This window comes from Amphibalanus amphitrite, unplaced genomic scaffold (assembly GCF_019059575.1).
Source record: "Amphibalanus amphitrite isolate SeventyFive unplaced genomic scaffold, NRLGWU_Aamphi_draft 000450F_arrow, whole genome shotgun sequence".
NCBI classification, from domain to species: domain Eukaryota; kingdom Metazoa; phylum Arthropoda; class Thecostraca; order Balanomorpha; family Balanidae; genus Amphibalanus; species Amphibalanus amphitrite.
In genome coordinates this window covers 173,150-199,847 of record NW_024881944.1, presented here as the reverse complement: position 1 = coordinate 199,847, position 26,698 = coordinate 173,150, and the positions used below count along the sequence as shown (strand labels likewise).

General features: G+C 47.8%; 1 protein-coding gene across 3 annotated transcripts in view; it reads right to left on the bottom strand.

Annotated features, from left to right (window-relative positions):
* The window catches only part of LOC122391698 (nephrin-like), an 88,286-nt gene that overhangs the window by 51,893 nt on the left and 9,695 nt on the right, over nucleotides 1-26,698 (bottom strand). For all 3 annotated transcript variants that reach the window (XM_043385882.1, XM_043385883.1, XM_043385884.1), the window contains exon 2: nucleotides 25,971-26,360. In XM_043385882.1, the coding sequence (XP_043241817.1) occupies nucleotides 25,971-26,052 (82 nt within the window). In that variant the 5' untranslated portion in view covers nucleotides 26,053-26,360. The remainder of the gene's footprint in view (nucleotides 1-25,970; nucleotides 26,361-26,698) is intronic.

Below are 26,698 nucleotides of genomic sequence, written 5' to 3'. Positions count from 1 at the left end.
CCCGTTGTCGTTGACGCTATGCCAAATATGCTCGTAGTATCACTATTGCTCCATAAATAGGGATGCCCTGCCCCGCCTTCATTCTCTAGAGATAGCCCGTTCATTTCCTAGGTTTCAGTCAGACTGTTTTGGCTTTATTGCCCGTATAAATCATCTTCAAACTCATCCGAGCTGAAATCACAAAGCCTTCTAAACAGCTACCGTAAATCCCAACTTCGCACGCAGCAGCATTTCAGTGATAAATCGCCATTTCTAACGCAACTGATGAGTTCGCCTTTCCGGCGTTAAACCATTAGCTTTCCGGAGGAACGAAGCGCCTCCTGCATTCACCGCTAACTGGGCCGACGTACACAACCTGCCCCTCGCCCAGCCCCTCCGTGTTCCGTTTTGGAGACACCGGAGCCGGTCTCCGGTCTCAGCGGACGTCCGCCGATGGACCGACAGGTGACAGGTGAGAGGCAGGGGCGGATCCAGAAAATCTCCAAGGGAGGGGCCATTAGAAACCAGGAGGCCCCCCCCATAATCCCACCTGTTGGAGGCCCCATCTTCCCACTTGTTGGGCCCCCCCCCCCCCCAAAAAAAAACTGCGTCTATTGAGCTTATCTAGCTGTTCAGGCAACATCTCAACATCTGTGCAGGCTTGGAGGCCCTCTGTGCAGGTTAGGAGGCCCTGTAAAAGTGGTCATCTCTGTGAGTATAAGAGGCCTCCAAGTTATGAAAAGCTTTACCAATCTTCTAACAAAGAAGTCTTCTCGGCTAGTCTTCTAAGAAATAACTAAGTGGGTAGGTTAAAAAAAAACTCATCGGATTTCGGCCACTTTATTTTCAGGAGGCCCCCTTTTCAGCTTTTTAACTTTTTAACTTTTTATTTTATTTTTGAAAAAAATCGGTCAAGGGGGGGGGGCAATGGCCCCCATGGCCCCCCCTTGTATCCGCGCCTGGTGACAGGTGACAGTTGACACATGACAGTGCAGACGACAGTGTGTGTGACAGCACCGGCGACAGGGTGTTTGCGTTCCGCCCGACGCCGGTCGCGGAACGGCAGTGCACACTGCGCGACTCCGGGGGAGCTGTGTGACATTCCCGTGTCGGAGGGCCACCGCGGCGACTCCGCCGACCGGGATTCCGCTCCGGGAGGGAGGGAGGGGAGGAGAGGGAGCGGGGGAGGGAGGGAGGGAGGGAGGAAAGGAGGGAGAGGAGAAGAGAGTCCCAAGAGGACAGTGCAGGAACAGGTAAACAGAGGTAAGACATAACTGCAGCGACCGACGAATAAAGGTAAATCTTTGAAAAGAAGACGAAATATATGGAGAAAACATCGCTCATCCAGCAATCGTGAAGTGCCCGATGAAAAAGTCTAACAAACTCCTGCTTGCCTTGGGCGCTTGGTTTAATAATGAAGTTGTCTAGCTGCAGTAAATGAAGTCCTTCCGCTCAAGTTCCACCAACGAGGAACTTCATATGAATCTACATGTATACAAAATTGAATGGAACCCTGCTGAATGCTGATGCGCTAGCCTTGAGTGCACCTAATCCGTCACGGAATTGAACGGTGTTAACCTCTGAATCCACATGTGACTGCCAGGTAGCATTCATTGATTCCGTCTTACTGATAGATCGAGAGTAGCTCTACCGACAGCCGGCTCGGAATCTGACATCAGCTGTCGGGGTGCCTCGCACCAGCCATTCATTTGGTGAGGAGCCAAGGTACGAATCCTGCCGGCTGAGTGTTGCGAACACACGTCAAGGGCGCCCGTAGGACTGCGAAGCTGCGAGGGGAAGCCCGCTTCAGAGCAATCAGTCGCCGTGGACAAAAGCGAGTGTCCCATCACGTCTGCCGCCGGAGAGGCCCGACGAGCTAGATTGGATGTGGACAGTGGCGGTCGCGCCGAGGTCGGAACACAACCGCCTGTGTCCACAATCCACACAGCACACTCCACAGTCCACAGTCCGCAATCCACAATAAATGGATCGACGAAGACGGATGCTGGTCTGTGGAGAGCCTTCCTCAGCGTCTGCTGTTTTCTGTTGTGATTGTATGTAGTTATTATTGCATCGCACCTGGGGTGTTTACTTAGCAGGTAGGCCAGAGAAATAAATTTTATGTTATTTACCCTCAGTTGATAGAAAGTCATCTTTTATTCACTCAGTTGACAGTAAGTGGTAAACTCGTTACAACTGCACGTTCTTCCGACCTCACGGAACGCCTATAAAAACGAGTAACGACCACGCATAGTGTGACCGACCTCTCGGGTTTCCTCTCCGCGTGACCGCGTCGCCATCGTCGTTGCCACCCACACCTGAGGAACGCCGTTCTCAGCTGCTACCCAGCTGGGCGCGCATTCAGCTCTCTGCAGCGGTATCACCGTGAAGAATTTATCACCGCGTCCCGTCCGGTCACGCATGTTTTCCTCGAGCGAGTGACTGCCGCGTAATGATCCACCATTGTGAAACGCCCCGGTCGGTGTGCAATTTGAGCATCATACATCACGGTATCCGCATGGGATCGTCGGACCGACGTCGCTCCCCGTCGGTTTGTGTCTTCCCACAGTCGTTATTCATCCCAAGTGTCGGAGGGCAGCGCGTGTGGCCCTCGGTGACGCATCACAAGTGGGCACGGACATACTCGCGAACGAGAAGGAAGTCGGGGGAAAAGGATGTCCGGGGTGTAAAGCCAAAAGTGTTCTAGGAAGTGATTCAGGAACGTCTTTCTGATACGAGTGAGGCTGGACCCAGAACGATGCGAAGTAGCATAGTTATTTTGCAGATAAGTGCGAACATAGACATACAAGGGACCCAAGGGCTGAAATGAAGCACAACGCTTTGAATGCACAACTCATCTCTCGAAAGCTCCTGTAAATCGGTTCATTTTCTTATTTTCAAGTGAACTGCAAAATCACGTTTACTTTGAGAACCATTATAACTGTGCATGTTTCGCAACAAAGATGTAGAAGGTATTCAGGCAACATTTTAGGTCAGGTCCTGCAACAAGTTTTTCCGTATATATGTTGAGCATAGTTAGTTGTTCTCATAATGCATTCGAGTTCCTTTGCAGCATATGAACATAAGGATCCGAGTTCCACATGCCGCGGCTCCCATACAGCCGTGGTCGGCCCGCTCCGGACATGTTTCCCTAGCACGGTCATCGTGAAACATCGCACTACCACGGCCGTACCGACTCATGGACGTGCTCAGAGCACGGCGTACGTCCCGGGAACGCCCGTCGGACAGATAGCACGGCCGTTCGGCAGCGTGGCGGCGCTCATCAACGTCGTACAGCCGCCTGATGACGGCCGTCAGCCGGCGTCCTATCGCGGCGTCAAAGTGTCGACAACGCCTCGTAGCTAGCGGCGCCGGCGGCTCGACGGCTATTGGAGGGAGATGAGGGAGACCGGCCGGCGGCGAGGGGAGTTTTGTCGCCTCCCCACGCTGTGACTCAGAGCTATCGGTCGGTGGTGTGCTTCAGCGCCCTTAGTCACCCCTCAACGTTCGCTAGTGTCGCGCAGCCGCCGCCGCCGCCGCCGCCATCGCTCGGATGCCTCTGGCTTACTCCCCGTCCGGTCGGAATAATCAGATTCCGCCAGACGCACGGCCGCCGCAATCCCCGCCATTATCCGAGCTCCGGTCATAACGACACCCTTCGCGGACGGCCCGCGGCCTGGCGAGGGCCTTTGATAACGGACGGCGTGCGTGGAAACACGCACCGTGCGCGGATTACCTCAGGGAGGCGTTTTTCGACCGCGACAATTTGTCGACGCCGAGGGGAAAGAAAGGCGCTGGGAGGAACTCGGCCGTTTCTAGGTTTGGACTGGTCGAGTGCTGTATCGGTGCTGGTGTTCGCTCGTTCTGGTCCACAGGATGAGTGACACAGTCGTGTGTCAGCGTGACACCGTCGTCTGACAGGCTGACACCGTCGCCTGACAGGGTGACACTGACTGCGGCGAGCCGATCACCACAATTATCGTCTGGCCCGCCGCTGTGGAGCGCCCGGCACGCGGAGGGCGCCCTGTTTGTGCGCCACTGCCGGCGCCCCGGATGCCGCCCGGCGCCCGGGCGCACACAGCAGCCACCGAGGGACCGGCCCGGTCCGGTCTGGTCCCTCCCCACCCCGCCTGACGGCCATTCTCCCACACAGAGAATGCTCCGGAGCGAACTCACGACCACCGCCTTCCAATCACAACACAGTCTCGGCGAAAAAGCGGCAGTGAGCAGAAAGAAAAACCGGAAGCCGTCCTGTGTCTCACGATCGTTGACATCGGAGCATCACAGGTCTGGCTGGGTTCCCACGGACAGGGAGCTGGACACGGACAGACTACCGTCGGACGCGGCTCTGTCACGGCGCCATGAGGTCACGACTGGACGGCTCGCCTGGAGGGGACGGCGGCTCACGGCTGGACTGCTGGACTCGACTGGATGCGAGTGGGCGCCTAGACAGACCCGATGCCCGACGGCCCGGCTGGACATGGCAGCGACTAGAGATTGCAATCCCGGAACGTTTTGCCAATCCCGGGATCCCGAAAGTTTTTATTTCGGGATCCCGGGAACCCGGGATCCCGGCATTGTCACTAAATGTCGTAAGAGTGATTTCCTACTGACATATTTTGCGTGTTTAAAGGGAGATAATGAGCTTTCTTTTTTCTTAAATAAAAATTACTCGACATCTATACTATTTCTACTGTAGTATCTATAAAATATGAAAATTTCCTAGCACATTTTCGTATGTGAAAAAGGTTTTTATTTTTGCAAAAAAGAAGCAGTACTTGCAGTACTTGTAACACCCACCGAAATGCGTTGTCCTTCTCTATAAAAAAGTCGCAGTATATGGCGCTTTTGTTTCAAACAGCGACGCTTGGGTTTTTGTTTGTTATCGCCTTGTCGTTGCTTGGTTGTAAGGATTCTAATTTGAATTAGAGTTAATTCGGTTTAGAATTAATTAGATTCTAATTCGGGGGTACATAGTGCCTACTCTTCTTTGTTTCCAAGTATTATTTTGCGCCACAAATGAACGGCAAGCGCCAGAAACGCAACGTGCATATAGTTGCATCATATTCACATTCAGATTCGCGTGCACATTCGCGGACCCCTTCGATTTGGCTGAAAATTGCACAGCAGATAGACCATGAGCTCCTAAGTGCAAAAATCATCTTTTTATTTACCGACATTAAGTATTTTCCAAGTTATTCACGTTTGTTTTACTAGTACAATATTCTGGTTAGTAAACTTCCCGGAAAAATCGGACCTCATCAAATTTCAAGAAAATTTCAGAAATGATTAAGACTCAGTAGTTCTTTACAAAAAATTAATTTGCATCTAACGCAGTCGCATAGTTTTCTCAGGAGAAGTCTCTAAAGTTCAAGGTCGTTCAAGGTCATGCAATTTTTCTCACTTTTTGGAGTCGTTTTACACGTGACAGCTTCGTAATTATGAAGGACATTAGCTATACATACTGCAATAACAATATACTTAAGCACCAGAGGCATTGTTAGACCAAAGGGCGAAAAACAGTCGATAAACCTATTGAGCAAAGCCAAGAGGCAAATACAAGTGATATTCAGATTTCCCGTCCTAAAGTGAACTTGCCGGACCCCTCCGATTTCGTTCAAAGTCACAGGAATGATGCTCCTTGACCTCCTGAACACGAAAATAGTGCTCCTTTTGACCGACATCAAAGACTTTTCCAGATATACGCATGCGTGCACATTCAAATTGCATATGTTGCATATGGCACGTTGGGCGGACCCCTTCGATTTCGCTCAAAATCACAGGAATGATGCTCCTTGACCTCCTGAACACGAAAACAGTGCTACTTTTGACCGACATCAAAGACTTTTCCAGATATACGCATGCGTGCACATTCAAATTGCATATGTTACATATGGCACGTTGGGCGGACCCCTTCGATTTCGTTCAAAATCACAGGAATGATGCTCCTTGACCTCCTGAACACGAAAACAGTGCTACTTTTGACCGACATCAAAGACTTTTCCAGATATACGCATGCGTGCACATTCAAATTGCATATGTTGCATATGGCACGTTGGGCGGACCCCTTCGATTTCGTTCAAAATCACAGGAATGATGCTCCTTGACCTCCTGAACACGAAAACAGTGCTACTTTTGACCGACATCAAAGACTTTTCCAGATATACGCATCCGTGCACATTCAAATTGCATATGTTGCATATCGCACGTTGGGCGGACCCCTTCGATTTCCTTCAAAATCACAGGAATGATGCTCCTTGACCTCCTGAACACGAAACTAGTGCTCCTTTTGACCGACATCAAAGACTTTTCCAGATATACGCATGCGTGCACATTCAAATTGCATATGTTGCATATGGCACGTTGGGCGGACCCCTTCGATTTCGTTCAAAATCACAGGAATGATGCTCCTTGACCTCCTGAACACGAAAACAGTGCTACTTTTGACCGACATCAAAGACTTTTCCAGATATACGCATGCGTGCACATTCAAATTGCATATGTTGCATATGGCACGTTGGGCGGACCCCTTCGATTTCGTTCAAAATCACAGGAATGATGCTCCTTGACCTCCTGAACACGAAACTAGTGCTACTTTTGACCGACATCAAAGACTTTTCCAGATATACGCATGCGTGCACATTCAAATTGCATATGTTGCATATGGCACGTTGGGCGGACCCCTTCGATTTCGTTCAAAATCACAGGAATGATGCTCCTTGACCTCCTGAACACGAAAACAGTGCTACTTTTGACCGACATCAAAGACTTTTCCAGATATACGCATGCGTGCACATTCAAATTGCATATGTTGCATATGGCACGTTGGGCGGACCCCTTCGATTTCGTTCAAAATCACAGGAATGATGCTCCTTGACCTCCTGAACACGAAAACAGTGCTACTTTTGACCGACATCAAAGACTTTTCCAGATATACGCATGCGTGCACATTCAAATTGCATATGTTGCATATGGCACGTTGGGCGGACCCCTTCGATTTCGTTCAAAATCACAGGAATGATGCTCCTTGACCTCCTGAACACGAAAACAGTGCTACTTTTGACCGACATCAAAGACTTTTCCAGATATACGCATCCGTGCACATTCAAATTGCATATGTTGCATATGGCACGTTGGGCGGACCCCTTCGATTTCCTTCAAAATCACAGGAATGATGCTCCTTGACCTCCTGAACACGAAACTAGTGCTCCTTTTGACCGACATCAAAGACTTTTCCAGATATACGCATGCGTGCACATTCAAATTGCATATGTTGCATATGGCACGTTGGGCGGACCCCTTCGATTTCGCTCAAAATCACAGGAATGATGCTCCTTGACCTCCTGAACACGAAAACAGTGCTACTTTTGACCGACATCAAAGACTTTTCCAGATATACGCATGCGTGCACATTCAAATTGCATATGTTGCATATGGCACGTTGGGCGGACCCCTTCGATTTCGTTCAAAATCACAGGAATGATGCTCCTTGACCTCCTGAACACGAAAACAGTGCTACTTTTGACCGACATCAAAGACTTTTCCAGATATACGCATGCGTGCACATTCAAATTGCATATGTTGCATATGGCACGTTGGGCGGACCCCTTCGATTTCGTTCAAAATCACAGGAATGATGCTCCTTGACCTCCTGAACACGAAAACAGTGCTACTTTTGACCGACATCAAAGACTTTTCCAGATATACGCATGCGTGCACATTCAAATTGCATATGTTGCATATGGCACGTTGGGCGGACCCCTTCGATTTCGTTCAAAATCACAGGAATGATGCTCCTTGACCTCCTGAACACGAAAACAGTGCTACTTTTGACCGACATCAAAGACTTTTCCAGATATACGCATCCGCGCACATTCAAATTGCATATGTTGCATATGGCACGTTGGGCGGACCCCTTCGATTTCCTTCAAAATCACAGGAATGATGCTCCTTGACCTCCTGAACACGAAACTAGTGCTCCTTTTGACCGACATCAAAGACTTTTCCAGATATACGCATGCGTGCACATTCAAATTGCATATGTTGCATATGGCACGTTGGGCGGACCCCTTCGATTTCGTTCAAAATCACAGGAATGATGCTCCTTGACCTCCTGAACACGAAAACAGTGCTACTTTTGACCGACATCAAAGACTTTTCCAGATATACGCATGCGTGCACATTCAAATTGCATATGTTGCATATGGCACGTTGGGCGGACCCCTTCGATTTCGTTCAAAATCACAGGAATGATGCTCCTTGACCTCCTGAACACGAAAACAGTGCTACTTTTGACCGACATCAAAGACTTTTCCAGATATACGCATGCGTGCACATTCAAATTGCATATGTTGCATATGGCACGTTGGGCGGACCCCTTCGATTTCGTTCAAAATCACAGGAATGATGCTCCTTGACCTCCTGAACACGAAAACAGTGCTACTTTTGACCGACATCAAAGACTTTTCCAGATATACGCATCCGCGCACATTCAAATTGCATATGTTGCATATGGCACGTTGGGCGGACCCCTTCGATTTCCTTCAAAATCACAGGAATGATGCTCCTTGACCTCCTGAACACGAAACTAGTGCTCCTTTTGACCGACATCAAAGACTTTTCCAGATATACGCATGCGTGCACATTCAAATTGCATATGTTGCATATGGCACGTTGGGCGGACCCCTTCGATTTCGCTCAAAATCACAGGAATGATGCTCCTTGACCTCCTGAACACGAAAACAGTGCTACTTTTGACCGACATCAAAGACTTTTCCAGATATACGCATGCGTGCACATTCAAATTGCATATGTTGCATATGGCACGTTGGGCGGACCCCTTCGATTTCGTTCAAAATCACAGGAATGATGCTCCTTGACCTCCTGAACACGAAAACAGTGCTACTTTTGACCGACATCAAAGACTTTTCCAGATATACGCATGCGTGCACATTCAAATTGCATATGTTGCATATGGCACGTTGGGCGGACCCCTTCGATTTCGTTCAAAATCACAGGAATGATGCTCCTTGACCTCCTGAACACGAAAACAGTGCTACTTTTGACCGACATCAAAGACTTTTCCAGATATACGCATGCGTGCACATTCAAATTGCATATGTTGCATATGGCACGTTGGGCGGACCCCTTCGATTTCGTTCAAAATCACAGGAATGATGCTCCTTGACCTCCTGAACACGAAAACAGTGCTACTTTTGACCGACATCAAAGACTTTTCCAGATATACGCATCCGCGCACATTCAAATTGCATATGTTGCATATGGCACGTTGGGCGGACCCCTTCGATTTCCTTCAAAATCACAGGAATGATGCTCCTTGACCTCCTGAACACGAAACTAGTGCTCCTTTTGACCGACATCAAAGACTTTTCCAGATATACGCATGCGTGCACATTCAAATTGCATATGTTGCATATGGCACGTTGGGCGGACCCCTTCGATTTCGCTCAAAATCACAGGAATGATGCTCCATGACCTCCTGAACACGAAAACAGTGCTACTTTTGACCGACATCAAAGACTTTTCCAGATATACGCATGCGTGCACATTCAAATTGCATATGTTGCATATGGCACGTTGGGCGGACCCCTTCGATTTCGTTCAAAATCACAGGAATGATGCTCCTTGACCTCCTGAACACGAAAACAGTGCTACTTTTGACCGACATCAAAGACTTTTCCAGATATACGCATGCGTGCACATTCAAATTGCATATGTTGCATATGGCACGTTGGGCGGACCCCTTCGATTTCGTTCAAAATCACAGGAATGATGCTCCTTGACCTCCTGAACACGAAAACAGTGCTACTTTTGACCGACATCAAAGACTTTTCCAGATATACGCATCCGTGCACATTCAAATTGCATATGTTGCATATGGCACGTTGGGCGGACCCCTTCGATTTCCTTCAAAATCACAGGAATGATGCTCCTTGACCTCCTGAACACGAAACTAGTGCTCCTTTTGACCGACATCAAAGACTTTTCCAGATATACACATGCGTGCACATAGTCGTTTTGAGTCTAGAAGCTTCTAAAGAGGCCAATGTTTGGCTATACCCCGTAAGTGGTCTACTCTTTAGGCATACGAGTCAATGCAGAGGTCAACTTAACGGTCTCTCCTGCCTAAACTAAGAAAGATACAGAAACCCTGTTACCACCATTCGATAGTCCTTGAATGTATCTACAACTTAGAGGAAATTCAAGGTCTTGACGTTTTTGATCTGGCCGCCAGATGGCGCCAAATTTGACATATATTTGCGCCATCTGGTGGGCAGTTGTAGACGTTCGACGAAAATGCGGTTCTTACATGTTGTAGCCACGTCAATTCTGCATCGACTGACACTAGAAACTTGAAGATCAATTCAGTCGTTTTGAGTCTAGAAGCTTCTAAAGAGACCAATGTTTGGATATAGTACACCCCGTAAGTGGTCTTTAGGCATACGAGTCAATGCAGAGGTCAACTTAACGGTCTCTTGCCTAAACTACGAAAGATACAGAAACCCGGTTACCACCATTCGATAGTCCTTGAATGTATCTACAACACATAGGAAATTCAAGGTCTTGACGTTTTTGGTCTGGCCGCCAGATAGGGGCAAATGTGACATATATTTGCGCCACCTGGTGGGCAGTTGTAGAAGTTCGACGAAATTGCGGTTCTAACATGTTGTAGCCACATCAATTCTGCATCGAATGACACTAGAAACTTGAAGATCAATTCAGTCGTTTTGAGTCTAAAAGCTTCTAAAGAGACCAATGTGTGGCTATACATCCCTTAAGTGGTCTTTAGGCATACGAGTCAATACAGAGGTCAACTTAACGGTCTCTCCTGCCTAAACTAAGAAAGATACAGAAACCCGATTACCGCCATTCAATAGTCCTTGAATGTATCTACAACATATAGGAAATTCAAGGTCTTGACGTTTTTGGTCTGGCCGCAAGATGGCGCCAAAATCGACATATATTTGCGCCACCTGGTGGGCAGTTGTAGAAGTTCGACGAAAATGCGGTTCTATCATGTTGTAGCCACATCAATTCTGCATCGACTGACACTAGAAACTTGAAGATCGGTTCAGTCGTTTTGAGTCTAGAAGCTTCTTAAGAGACCAATGTTTGTCTATACACCCCTTTAGTGGTCTTTAGGCATACGAGTCAATACAGAGGTCAACTTAACGGTCTTTCCTGCCTAAACTAAGAAAGATACAGAAACCCTGTTATCACCATTCGATAGTCCTTGAATGTATCTACAACTTAGAGGAAATTCAAGGTCTTGACGTTTTTGGTCTGGCCGCCAGATGGCACCAAGCTTGACATATATTTGCGCCACCTGGTGGGCAGTTCTAGAAGCTCGACGAAAATGCGGTTCTAACATGTTGTAGCCACGTTAATTCTGCATCGACTGACACTAGAAACTTGAAGATCAAGTCAGTCGTTTTGAGTCTAGAAGCTTCTAAAGAGGCCAATGTTTGGCTATACACCCCGTAAGTGGTCTTTAGGCATACGAGTCAATGCAGAGGTCAACTTAACGGTCTCTCCTGCCTAAACTAAGAAAGATGCAGAAACCCGGTTACCACCATTCGATAGTCCTTGAATGTATCTACAAAACGTAGGAAATTCAAGGTCTTGACGTTTTTGGTCTGGCCGCCAAATGACGCCAAAGTTGACATATATTTGAGCCACCTGGTGGGCAGTTGTAGAAGCTCGACGAAAATGCGGTTCTCATATGTTGTAGCCACATCCATTCTGCATCGACTGACACTAGAAACTTGAAGATCGGTGTAGTCGTATTGAATGTAGAAGCTTCTAAAGAGACCTATGTTTGTCTATGCACCCCTTAAGTGGTCTTTAGGCATGCGAGTCAATTCAGAGGTCAACTTAACGGTCTCTCCTGCCTAAACTAAGAAAGATACAGAAATCCGGTTACCACCATTCGATAGTCCTTGAATGTATCTATAACATATAGGAAATTCAAGGTCTTGACGTTTTTGACGTTACCAAGCGAATAACATAGCTAAGGTCTCCAACGATTCCCCGATTCACGGACTACCTTCGCCAAGGTTCGTGACCTACAAGGTCATGACCTTCCAGGTCAATAGCAAGGTCAAACGACGGGAACCGCTCTGCACGCCGAAGTTAGCGACCGATTTCCAAAGTTAAGGTGTCAAACGATTCCCCGATTCACGGACTACATTCACCGAGGTTTATGACCCTCAAAGTCATGACCTTCCAGGTCAGCACCAAGGTCAAATCACAGAAAGCGCCCTACACGCCAAACTTAACGACCGATTACCAAAGTTAAGGTCTCAAACGGTCTCAAACGATTCCCCGATTCACGGACTACCTCCACCGAGGTTCATGACCTCCAAGGTCGTGACCTTCCAGGTCAACATCAAGGTCAAACGACGGAAACCGCTCTGCACGACAAAATTAGCGACCGATTACTAAAGTTAAGGTCTCAAACGATTCCACAGTTCACGAACTACCTTCTCCAACGTTCATGACCTCAAAGGTCATGACCTTCCAGGTCAACACCAAGGTAAAATGACAGAAAGCGCCCTACACGCCAAAGTTACCGGCCGATTACCAAAGTTAAGGTCTCAAACGAATCCCCGATTCACAGAATACCTTCACCAAGATTCGTGACCTCCAGAGTCATGACCTTCCAGGTCAACATCAGGCCAAACGACGGAAAACGCTCTGCAAGCCAAAGGTAGCGAACGATTCCCAAAGGTAAGGTCTCCTGACTAGTCTCGTATGCCTAAAGACCACATAAGGGGTGCATAGCCAAACATTGGTCTCTTTAGAAGCTTCTAGACTCAAAACGACTGAACCGATCTTCAAGTTTCTAGTGTCAGTCGATGCAGAATTGATGTGGCTACAAACATGTTAGATCCGCATTTTCGTCGAGCTTCTACAACTGCCCACCAGTAGGCGCAAATATATGTCATTTTAAGCGCCATTTGGTGGCCAGACCAAAAACGTCAAGACCTTGAATTTCCTATATGTTGTAGATAAATTCAAGGACTATCGAATGGCGGTAACCGGGTTTCTGTATCTTTCTTAGTTTAGGCAGGAGAGACCGTTAAGTTGACCTCTGTATTGACTCGTATGCCTAAAAACCACTTAAGGGATGTATAGACAAACATTGGTCTCTTAAGAAGCTTCTAGACTCACAACGACTGAACTGATATTCAAGTTTCTAGTGTCAGTCGATGGAGAATTGATGTGGTTACAACATGTTAGAACCGCATTTTCTTCGAATTTCTACAACTGCCCACCAGGTGGCGCAAATATATGTCAAATTTGGCGCCATCTGGCGGCCAGACCAAAAACGTCAAGAACTTGTAGTTCCTATGTGTTGTAGATACATTCAAGGACTATCGAATGGTGGTAATTGAGTTTCTGTATCTTTCTTAGTTTAGGCAGGAGAGACCGTTAGGTTGACCTCTGTATTGACTCGTATGCCTAAAGACCACTAAAGGGGTGTATACACAAACATTGGTCTCCTAAGAAGCTTCCAAACTCAAAACGACTGAACCGATCTTCAAGTTTCTAGTGTCAGTCGATGCAGAATTGATGTGGCTACAACATGTTAGAAATACATTTTCGTCGACCTTCTAGAACTGCCCACCAGGTGGCGCAAATATATGTCAATTTTGGCGCCATCTGGCGGCCAGACCAAAAACGAAAAGACCTTGAATTTCCTATATGACGTAGATACATTCAAGGACTATTGAATGGCGGTAATCGGGTTTCTGTATCTTTCTTAGTTTAGGCAGGAGAGACCGTTAAGTTGACCTCTGTATTGACTCGTATGCCTAAAGACCACTTAAGGGGTGTATAGCCAAACATTGGTCTCTTTAGAAGCTTTTAGACTCAAAACGACTGAATTGATCTTCAAGTTTCTAGTGTCATTCGATGCCGAATTGATGTGGCTACAACATGTTAGAACCGCATTTTCGTCGAACTTCTACAACTGCCCACCAGGTGGCGCAAATATATGTCAAATTTGGCGCCATCTGGTGGCCAGACCAAAAACGTCAAGACCTTGAGTTTCCTATGTGTTGTAGATACATTCAAGGAATATCGAATGCTGGTATCTTTCTTAGTTTAGGCAGGAGAGACCGTTAAATTGACCTCTGCATTGACTCGTATGCCTAAAGACCACTTACGTGGTGTATAGCCAAACAATGGTCTCTTTAGAAGCTTCTAGACTCAAAACGACTGAATTGATCTTCAAGTTTCTAGTGTCGGTCGATGCAGAATTGACGTGGCTACAACATGTTAGAACCGCATTTTCGTCGAATTTCTACAACTGCCCAGCAGGTGGCGCAAATATATGTCAAATTTGGCGCCATCTGGCGGCCAGACCAAAAACGAAAAGACCTTGAATTTCCTATATGTTATAGATACATTCAAGGACTATCGAATGGCCGTAATCGGATTTCTGTATCTTTCTTAGTTTAGGCAAGAGAGACCGTTAAGTTGACCTCTGAATTGACTCGCATGCCTAAAGAACACTTAAGGGGTGCATAGACAAACATAGGTCTCTTTAGAAGCTTCTACATTCAATACGACTACACCGATCTTCAAGTTTCTAGTGTCAGTCGATGCAGAATAAATGTGGCTACAACATACTAGAACCGCATTTCGTCCAGCTTCTACAACTGCCCACCAGGTGGCGCAAATATATGTCAACTTTGGTGTCATCTAGCGGCCAGACCAAAAACGTCAAGACCTTGAATTTCCTATGTGTTGTAGATACATTCAAGGACTATCGAATGGTGGTAACCGGGTTTCTGTATCTTTCTTAGTTTAGGCAGGAGAGACCGTTAAGTTGACCTCTGCATTGACTCGTATGCCTAAAGACCACTTACGGGGTGTATAGCCAAACATTGGCCTCTTTAGAAGCTTCTAGACTCAAAACGACTGAATTGATCTTCTAGTTTCTAGTGTCAGTCGATGCAAAATTGACGTGGCTACAACATGTTAGAACCGCATTTTCATCAAGCTTCTAGAGCTGCCCACCAGAAGCTTCTAGACTCAAAACGACTATGTGCACGCATGCGTATATCTGGAAAAGTATTTGATGTCGGTCAAAGGGAGCACTATTTTCGTGTTCAGGAGGTCAAGGAGCATCATTCCTGTGATTTTGAACGAAATCGAAGGGGTCCGCCCAACGTGCCATATGCAACATATGCAATTTGAATGTGCACGCATGCGTATATCTGGAATAGTCTTTGATGTCGGTCAAAAGTAGCACTGTATTCGTGTTCAGGAGGTCAAGGAGCATCATTCCTGTGATTTTGAACGAAATCGAAGGGGTCCGCCCAACGTGCCATATGCAACATATGCAATTTGAATGTGCACGCATGCGTATATCTGGAAAAGTCTTTGATGTCGGTCAAAAGGAGCACTAGTTTCGTGTTCAGGAGGTCAAGGAGCATCATTCCTGTGATTTTGAAGGAAATCGAAGGGGTCCGCCCAACGTGCCATATGCAACATATGCAATTTGAATGTGCACGGATGCGTATATCTGGAAAAGTCTTTGATGTCGGTCAAAAGTAGCACTGTTTTCGTGTTCAGGAGGTCAAGGAGCATCATTCCTGTGATTTTGAACGAAATCGAAGGGGTCCGCCCAACGTGCCATATGCAACATATGCAATTTGAATGTGCACGCATGCGTATATCTGGAAAAGTCTTTGATGTCGGTCAAAAGTAGCACTGTTTTCGTGTTCAGGAGGTCAAGGAGCATCATTCCTGTGATTTTGAACGAAATCGAAGGGGTCCGCCCAACGTGCCATATGGAACATATGCAATTTGAATGTGCACGCATGCGTATATCTGGAAAAGTCTTTGATGTCGGTCAAAAGTAGTACTGTTTTCGTGTTCAGGAGGTCAAGGAGCATCATTCCTGTGATTTTGAGCGAAATCGAAGGGGTCCGCCCAACGTGCCATATGCAACATAGGTATGCAATTTGAATGTGCACGCATGCGTATATCTGGAAAAGTCTTTGATGTCGGTCAAAAGGAGCACTATTTTCGTGTTCAGGAGGTCAAGGAGCATCATTCCTGTGATTTTGAAGGAAATCGAAGGGGTCCGCCCAACGTGCCATATGCAACATATGCAATTTGAATGTGCACGGATGCGTGTATCTGGAAAAGTCTTTGATGTCGGTCAAAAGTAGCACTGTTTTCGTGTTCAGGAGGTCAAGGAGCATCATTCCTGTGATTTTGAACGAAATCGAAGGGGTCCGCCCAACGTGCCATATGCAACATATGCAATTTGAATGTGCACGCATGCGTATATCTGGAAAAGTCTTTAATGTCGGTCAAAAGGAGCACTATTTTCGTGTTCAGGAGGTCAAGGAGCATCATTCCTGTGACTTTGAACGAAATCGGAAGGGTCCGGCAAGTTCACTTTAGGACGGGAAATCTGAATATCACTTGTATTTGCCTCTTGGCTTTGCTCAATAGGTTTATCGACTGTTTTTCGCCCTTTGGTCTAACAATGCCTCTGGTGCTTAAGTATATTGTTATTGCAGTATGTATAGCTAATGTCCTTCATAATTACGAAGCTGTCACGTGTAAAACGACTCCAAAAAGTGAGAAAAATTGCATGACCTTGAACGACCTTGAACTTTAGAGACTTCTCCTGAGAAAACTATGTGACTGCGTTAGATGCAAATTCGTTTTTTGTAAAGAACTACTGAGTCTTAATCATTTCTGAAATTTTCTTGAAATTTGATGAGGTCCGATTTTTCCGGGAAGTTTACTAACCAGAATATTGTACTAGTAAAACAAACGTGAATAACTTGGAAAATACTTAATGTCGGTAAATAAAAAGATGATTTTTGCACTTAGGAGCTCATGGTTTATCTGCTGTGCAATTTTCAGCCAAATCGAAGGGGTCCGCGAATGTGCACGCGAATCTGAATGTGAATATGATGCAACTATATGCACGTAGAAACGCAGCCAAATCTTGCGATTGCGACTACGAAATTCATTATTCTGGCCTCAGAGCCTGAAGCGAAAAATACAAGCATACCTATTTATTTCAAAAAGACTTCAGGTTTGTCGAACGGTGTTATGAGAATTTTGATAACAGTACTGCATAAGTTTTTCAGTGATGCCGCAAAAGTGTTGTATCTATCTTCTTTTATTGTGCAGTCGGCGGGACCGATTCAAAATTGAGTCGTTGCTACTAAAATAGCAGCATATGGCGACAGATGATGAACAGGAAAAATAGTTGCGTAAATTTAGACATAAACCACCCCCAAACCATGAATATCTTTTGAAGGCACTATAGACGACCATTAACTAACTAGATGTGATGAAGATCAAATGTAATGAATACGCTCATTTTACAAAATTACATGCAAGTACCAAAAAGTGATGTAAGTACTTATTCAACGGTCATTTTCAGCGCTCCCCGCTAACGTGACTTCAAGTTGAGATATTTGCGGCAAGGTACCGAATTGAGCAAAATGGTTTTAATTTACATTATAACTTGTTGTGTTTTGTCAGAAAATGGTCCTAACTCAGATTTTGTGGAAAAAGGTCATAATCTCCCTTTAAGCTTACCACAAACAAAGAGGCAACCAAAAGCCATCCTTAGACCATGTCATTTGCATTAAAAACGATTGAATTTGCGAATAAAACGTTTCGATTTGATTAGCATTAGCATTTATTCCCAATTGGCCTTCATAAAACTGTGCGTCGACCAGATCGTTTACTAGACAGGTTCCAGCACATCTACGCCTCACTCACTCTTCGTCTACGCTACTCGTAGTTAGCGCGACAGTTTTAAGCCATTGCCATGTTGGTCTACTTAAAAACTCGCAACCAGTGTGCGCCAAATTTGGCAGCTCCCTATTTCACAATGTTTTCAAGACGTCGCTTGGTCACTTCACCTCCTCCCGGTTCCGCTTTCATCACTAATGTCTCTCAGAATTTGCTGGTAAGTCGCTTTGAGAGCAGAGTCACTGACTGGGAGAGCTCCACTCTACCGTATTCAACGTCTGAATCAGTGAGCTCTGCTGTCACTTGCGTGACATCTGTGACATCTTTCTGCGACACGAGCTCAAAGACTGTCTTGATGACCTCCTTTGTTCCGGCCACGGACGGGCAACTCAGAATTGCTGAACGATCTGCGTGATCCTGATAAAGATGTTGCAGCGCTGATGCTGCATTTTTTTTTTGGCTTTCGGGACCTTTTTTCGTACGTATTTTAGCGGCTTAACCGGTGTGGGTGATACCCGAGAGCTACCAACACGGTCGATTGTGGACGGCCAATACGGGGTGCCAGCTAAATAGTTTATCTGCTTTATGTCACGCAGCACAATAAACAGTGTAAACAAGACTCGTGCAGCGGCTGCATTCTTTTTAAGGTGAAAACTGATTCTTTTCGGGATCCCGGGATTGGCGGAATTTCGGGATCGGGATCGGGATTAAAATCCCGCCGGGATCCCGGGATCCCGATCCCGGGATTGCAATCTCTAGCAGCGACCCGTATCGATCGGTGAGGGCGGCGCCGGGGCTATCAGACGGGTCACTGCGCGGACCAGAGGGCCTCTCACCAGTCTGGAGTCGTGACCAGAGAACCCCTTACCCGTCTGGAGTCGAACGTTCCTCTTGTCCGGGAGGACAGAGTTCCACATACTCCTCCCCAAGAGGACGGAGAGTCCTCCGAGCGATTTCTCGGAATAGGAAGGTTTCTCCGCCCCGCCCCATGTCATGTGGACGGGAAGGGCGCGGCGCTCGACTGGCGGACCGCCGGCTGGGCCGCGGAGCCAGGACCGCCCCCGCCCCAGGATGCGATCCTAATTGGTTTGGCTACGCCCACCCGCGCGCTGGAATGTGCCGTACCATCCGCGACAGCAGACCGTTAAAGGGAGTGTAGCCGGCAGCAGACATGGGAGGTAACAACAAAATATACGTCAGTACCACTTCTTCACATAGGCACCTGACGCCTACAGAGAGCTCCAGTACAGCAGTAAGACTGAATATATGCTCATTTTACACCAAAAAGATGGTGCAGAAGAGCAATATTAAGTGGAGGTTCCTGGTTTATATAGCGCCTTCACCGTTTATTACCTTTTCGGGGCCAAAGCTTAGCTGTGAACGTCGACATTCAGAGTTCATTTCATGCCTTTAATGGCAGCACGCTTTTCATGCGGACATTGCCATCTCATTTTATCCACACGAGTAATTTTTACATTTTGAATTGTTGTGCTATATATAATCCTCGGAGGCCATCAGCCGCACCCAGCGAGGCCAATGGAAGAGCGGCCATCTTTATGGTCCACACCCCGCTGCTCCGAGGGCGGGAAAGTGGCAGCTCTAGCGGCTGAGATGACAGCGATTGGATCCGTTTGGAACATGATGATCTCGGACGAGTCTAGTTCGATCGGAGCCGCTCAGGCGTGGCAGTGGCTGTCCAAAACGCGCCTGAAAAATGACGGCCACTCGGACGTCTTCACCTCATTTATCGTCCAAATTTGCATCTCCTTATCAGCAGAGAACACCCTCCCGAGTGAGTAGCATCCTTTGACGGCTCTGGAGGAAAAATCCCGCTATATAGTCATGCCTTTGTCTTCCCTTAGCTGAGGCTATTGACCGGGCGGAGAAGTGAGGCCTGCTGCTCCTAACATCATTTGTTTGCGTGTTGCGGGGGGTAATTAAATCCCGAAATCCATTCGGGTCGATCGCTCCCAAGAGATGCATACACAGATTGACCACATTTATCTATGCCGGCGTCAGGGAAGTCAGGGCAAAGTGAACGGAACACTTCTCTTCAAAAGCACCGCACATGCCGCTTTAGGCTTCGCTGTCACGAAAATGACAACATGCCAGCGCAGACGGCTCTACGGTGCTCTGCTTTGACCGTCTTTGTCCATCCCTAATCTCCGCGCGGCAGTGACCTGAGCGCTCTCCCGGCCCGTGACCGTCTCTGACCCCGGAGCACGAGTCCGGTGACGAGCGCCCGGCGCAGTGACACAAGCTGTCGGCCCGTCAGAAGCTGAAGGTCCCTGCCGGCGGCCACGGATAATCACCTGTCCGGAGCGGCGGCTATCGCCAGCTCGGCACATCACCGACAGCGGCATCGGTCAGAGACGAACGTCCGACGATTATCGATACTGACGACCCCGGAGACGGGAGGGGCCTCGGACGATAACGGGGCCCAGGGGCCTTTTACGGCATAATGAGTCCATCTATCGCTACCGATTCGCATCAAAGGCATACGACCTGATTTTATAGCGGGGAGATGATTTTAATTCGCCCGCTGATGAGGACTTGTTGATTTTTAGAGCTGATGGGAGGCCGGTCTGGAGTCTGGACTAGTTTGCGTCGTTCGCTGAAGCGTGGGGTTTTCAACTACACGACTATTTATGACTGTTCCGCCGGCCAGTTTCGCTCACGACCTCGAGCGTGAGAGTAAAAATTTGCCCCTTCGTGACTGTGGGCACTCAGAACAAAGCACCTGGTCACGAACATAACTCAACGAAATTTCAGCGACTTACTTGTAGAAGAATCAAATATTCAAATGTGCAGTGGCACCAAACATGTTCGCTAATTTTACGCATGCTTACTAGGCACCTAAAATTGTTACCAATGGATTGTAGATAAGCGTCCTGGGAAGAATGTTGTGAATACACAAAAAGGCAATATGACGCCACAGAAATGAGGAAGCGTAAGCAATGGCAGACGCACCGAGGGAGCAAATGTCACGTCTTCCATAAAAATTAATGTTTTATTATACGAGCACGGGCAGTGCATAAATAGAAACAAGCGAACAACTTCACCAGTTGCCCTCACTGTCCAACTTTCCGGCTAGATCAGCTTATGAAAACTTTAATGATAAAAGTGATGACTTCAAAAGACGTCTTATTAATTCGTGTTACACGTAGCAGTCATGCAGTAATTAATAATGTTTTAGCTACACTACCGCACAACTTCACGAATAAAACTGAGGCGAATATTAACTCTGCCCTTACGCCTTCCGTGAAGTCGGGCCTGCCTTGGCTCGGTCACCTTACGAGAGCCGCGGCCGGCGCCGGTTCAGCGCGGTTAAATGTCGCGTCGCCGACCCTCTCCTTATCATGCAGTCTGCTCCAAGTTCAGGCCGGCAGTTTGCTGATCTCCAGCTGGGCAGGGCGGCGTTTCGCCGCGCCGCGTCGGCGCCAGAGCCAGAATAGACACCCGCGGGCAAACTGCCGCTCTGAAAGGGCGATGAGACGCCGCCCGGGGCGGACTCTCAGGTCACAGACGGTGCCGACAGAGCGGACGACATCCTGACCCCCCCGGAAACCGTCCATGTTTCAGACCGACGACGGTGTCTGTCGGCGGCGCTTGAGACCGACGGCCGTGTCTGGATTGACTCCAAGGCGTTACGGGAAGCTAACGGCGACTTCTGGCGACACAAAGCCAGACGACGGTCGCTCAGAAGCTCCGGTGTCGTCGTTTGGCGGCTTTATATCAGATATGGTGATGTCCTCTTACAGTGAAGAGCCGCAAAGACCTCAGCAGCCGGAGTCGCCGCACAAGTAGATGCAGTGAGTGGCTCAGTGCTAATATGGACATAAGAGAGCCGCTAAGTGACCACTCTAACAATGGATGTGGATACTTTCAAGATTGAATGTCATTTAGTGGAGTTTTCTAGTCACATCCCTTGCTGAAATGTACGTTTAGGGCTTTTACGAGCCAACATGTTCTTCCTTGATGGAATATCAATAACCGCCTAATGGCTGTCTGCAGAGGTGCCGCATAGGTGCTGCCCCGCGCCCCTGCACGGATCTAGCCGGCCGGGGACGCGCTGAATTGCAAATTTATACAAGAACCTGTCAATCACTCAGCCGTTGACGAGACACAGTACACTCAATAGGCCACGATACAGGGTGGGACAGGGCTGTCCATGTGTTTTGAATCTCAATGGTGTTGAATCTGGGATCCCGTTGGCTTGTACCGTCTCAGGTCAATCCCAGGTAACGCGGCCCGATCTAACGCGGTGCGATCTATCGGCAGCGCGACTCTTTGTCTTTCTGTGAAATTTATGGCGTGATATTACCTCGTACGAGCCTATATATCGGCCCAGCGATTGATCCTGGTAAAAGGTAACACCACCATGGTGCGGCGGAACGACCACAGGCTCGCCACCGCTTCACACCAAGAATGGACTATCGACTCGGACGGAACATTCTGTACACATGTCCATGGCCTGCCCGCATGCAGGGTTTGAGGTGCAGGAGCACGTCGATCGGTTAAAGGTGGCCGACTTATATGACGAGCTCGTGCGGGCCGTACGTGACACATGCCGTCCATTAGACGCCGCGTGTCCGTCAGACCACACGCACGTGTCATCGCGCACGTCGCCACGTGTCATATTTGGACCGGTCACAGTGACACTGACACATTTCTGAGCTAGAAATACCTGGCCAGCCCACTCTCCCGCCTACACCCTGGCCGTTGCTGCCGCAACAGAAATCAACACTGCAGCGGAGTCGTCTTCACTGTCGGTCCAGATTACTTCACTAATACGGGCAGGCAGGTTCAACCTCAGGTGACATCTTCGAAAATATATAGTTTCGGCTTTTTATTGGCGGTGGGCAACAAGAGAATGATGGAACAACGGGCTCCGTTTTAGACCATAGGTCACGAGCTGGTGAACGGCTTGATGCTACGATCGCTAACGGCGACGGTGGAAGCGCATTAACGATGATGAGACGTTCGATCCAAGTTATGAGGGCCGATTGTATTTAAAATGATGGCCCTGCAATCAATCACCATTTATTAGTAGGCAGGCTGGCGGTGCTTATTGGAAGTCATGCAGCCACTAATAATTGTGAGTGATATGGCGGCGGCGCGTGCCACGAGGCAGCTACCCAAGTTAGCCTCGGTCCCCGGGGGATATTGGTAATTGATAATGCGCTGCGGGCCGCGGCCACCCGCTATTACGAATGCTCGGCTTCAGGCCTCCATGTTTACGATGTCACACACCACGATCAAAGAGGCCGGTGCCTCGCGCTGTCACGAACCAGGCGTTATCAAATCAAACCGTAGCACCGAGATGTGATAGGTCTCCGAGCTATGGTTCCTCTCACAGAGCCGCCACAATCTATGTTTGTGTTTGGTGCAGCCTTAGCGGTACCAAAATGCGGCGTCGATTCGTCACAAACCTATCACTCTGTTGAGAATCAGTCCCTCCTGATATAGCGCCGAGTGGAGCACATTTTGGCATAAACAGGACACCGTCCAATCTGCCCACAGGTCCTGGAAATAGCATTCACCGAAGCGCCACAGATTCAACGACGGTCTCCGAGGGCGACCCCCAAGTCCGCGGGGTGTATGTGTCGCGTGTAGGCGGCGGGCACGGGCGGCGACTCTGCCAACACACGGCGACCACCGAGCGACGCGCCACGGGTGCAGCGAGATGTTTGCAGGGTCACGAAGCCGGTCGATTGGGCTGGAGACCGCCCTCACCCTCGCTCCCCGACCCAGTTTGGCGACTCTTCGGGTTCCACTTGCATGACCCGGACGTGCGCTAGGAGGGGGCTGGATGATCCTCGGACATATTTACGTGCACAGTTCGACGCGGCGATGAATGCGGAAGAAGACAAAACTACATAAATCTCATTTGATTTGAATTTTAAGCCCAATGCTTTTCATGTTATCCAAAAAAAGGCCGTTTCTCAGGTCCTCACATTTTTATTTCTTTTCGCCTTTTTCTGGAATTGCTTTTAAAGACATCGTAATTTCAAGTTCGCTAGCTCCGCCATTTCCATCGCTTCATTACAGCCAACTAATCACCTTTTCCCGCCATATAGCACTTGATTGCCGGTTGTATCAACGGTTATGGCCCATCATGAGCGCAATCTCTGTCGCTGATGATTTCACAGCAGTCCTTTTCCATGAACATAAACTCTGAACTTCCGTGACATCCTATACTAAGTGACCCGGTAAATTCAGAACTGTCCCCTTTCACGTCAAAGTGACAAGCTGCAAAGTCGCACGCCGCCGTTTGCGAAAGCGTGTAGGCTCGATCACACATAAAGGCGACCGGAAAAACATTTCTGGAGTTTGAGCGATTGGCCTGTTATTCTCTACGTCTGAGGAGAGGTAATAGGGAAACTTTGCTGCCGTCAAAAAAGTTGACGACTCTTGAGTGAAACTAGCTGTTTGGGATTTAAGCAGAAGCGATGCCTTCGGTCGTTCGGAGTCTGTGCTGATCGGTTCTGATCAGTTCAGAAGTGAGTGACGTCTTATTCGTCATGTTGTGTGAATTAAATGTTTTCTGCAGCCAAAGTCACTCCGGCAGTCAACTTTTTAGTCTCAGGCCCTGAGCACCGAACAGTGAACAGTAATAACTGTCTGCCATTCATTGTTACATTTAAGCACTGTGAGACAAATATTAAATGCTTAAGGATCAATCTTTTTTAACCCGCGCGGGGCTGGGGTCTCCAGCCGAACGCGCGGGGCTGGGGGGGGGGGGGTAAATTTTACCCCCCCCCCCCATCTCCCGAACTAATGATCCGATTTGGAAAATTCAAACGCCAATCGAAAGCTCTCATCACGAACTACTAAAAACATGTACTTAATTTAAAGTTTGAGGTCAAGGTCAAGGTCAGGTCAAGGGTACAAATTGCAAGTTTCTACAGTATCGGCCTTGCACCGTAGTTACCGAAGAATGGAGTCATGGACTGAGACTGATCGCCCAAAACGTGTTCTTAGGCTACCAAGACAATATTCGTTGCATACAATATCATTCAGAGGTCAAGGTCAAGGTCAGGTCAGGTCAGGTCAGGTCACCAAAAAACAAAATATAGAAAAGGGCATGTGAGACACATGTTTTATGGGTCATTTTACTCATAGAATTCAATAGGCACACTCAATAAGTGATATGGACCACCTCTGGATGAATTTCAGGTCGAGGTCAGGTCAAGGTCAGGTCAAATGAGGTCAAATTTTGAAGTTGGTTGTTAAGGCCTAAAAAGGTGTCTATCTGATGCAGTTTTTCACGGCGAATCGAATGGTGCTATTTTTGTTTCCGTACGAGGTCTAGAACTTCCAAAAAAGTTATTTTTCAAATTTTTTGTGTGTCGTGACGTCATAAAAGTTTGAATAACTCCCACATTTTTGAACCGATTCTTCTAAAATTTGGTATGTAGGTGCACATAGACCACTTCTCTGACATATATTCCGGTTTTTTCGATAGACTCAAAATTTTGGATTTTATGATGATTTTCCCAAAAAAGTCAGTTTTTTGAAAAAAATTAGGCCAAAATCCAAAATTTTTAAAAAACCGAGATGGCCATTTGATAGACAAAGTAAAATTACGTATAACCTTTTTTGTTACGTCTTGATTCCTTTAAAAATGAAGATGTTAGCGGCGTTTGAACTTTTGCCGTTTTTGAGGCGAAAATGGCGAACATGACGTCACTAAAACGTCAATTTCTCAAAAATTTTCCGACCGATTTCGCTCAAATTTTCAGGGAACGTGTCAAATTGATGTAAGAAAAGGTACTGAAACTTTGGCGGCGCTGCGCGCCGCCGTTTTTGAGATATCGCAAAAATTCGCGAGGGGGGGTAAAATTTACCCCCCCCCAGCCCCGCGCGGGTTAATTCATTTCCCGTTTGAATCAGTGTAATTAATCTGCAGGCTAGGTGAAGCTTTGAGTAAGCATTTCAACACTGAAACGTAATATTTACAAGATATATACAATCAACCATTTAAAATCAAACAATGATGGCCCACTTAAACACTTTCTTAAAAACATGAAGCACATGGCAGCAGGGCACACAAAGCGTACCGCACGGCGGCGGGGGCCAACGATCAGCGGGGCGGTATGGGAATGGTGGGTCATGCTCTTGGCGCGACGTTCAAAACATTTGCCGGCTTCGCCGCAAGCTAGAGGACAGCCCACGGAGCTTTAGTGCGACCAGAGATCGGGATAATGCAAGAGCAAGGAACTTACTTGTGGTGTCCAGATCGGCTGACGCGATGGAGATGAGAAAGGTCACCAGCAGCGCTGGAGAGGTCATCAGCTTCGGAAGCATGGTGAGGTGAGATGGCGGCCCGTCCGGCCTGCCGTGGACCTCTTGACGGAAGCCTCCCAGCAGTCTCGAAGCAGAAAACCACAGGTCAGTCCACGAAGCTGGCCAGCTTCTTTTCCTTCGTCCTGATACTTAGGCCTTCACTGATTTCACAGTGAGCTGAGTGTCCTATGCAGATCACCGGCTAGCCCATGTCTGCTCTGACTGTAGCACAGATGACTCGGAGGTAGGTCCGCACCTTCAGCTGGCTCTGTGAGCCTCCTGACCACTGCAGGATCTGACAGATGGACCGGTGTACACTCAGCGGCAGCCTGAAACAGAGACAAACCGGTCAGTGGGAGCCGAGGGGACGGCATTACAACTGCAGGTCTGCACAGTACATCGGCATTACGCCCTATATGGATGTCATCAGCGGCGAGCGTCACACAAAGTCGACCGGTCGGCTGCAGCGGTGAGCAAGAGACAGAGTTCTACGAGATGTGATTACACGGTGAGCGAAGTCACTTGTTGGATTCGATTTAGACGGTATGTGTGCTTTTGGATCCAAAATTGAAGGACTTTAGAACGGCATGAGCTGTAGCAAGGTGCTTGGGTTTGGTCTAGCTCCAATCACACAAGGGACACGAACCAAAAGTAAACAGATAGCGCC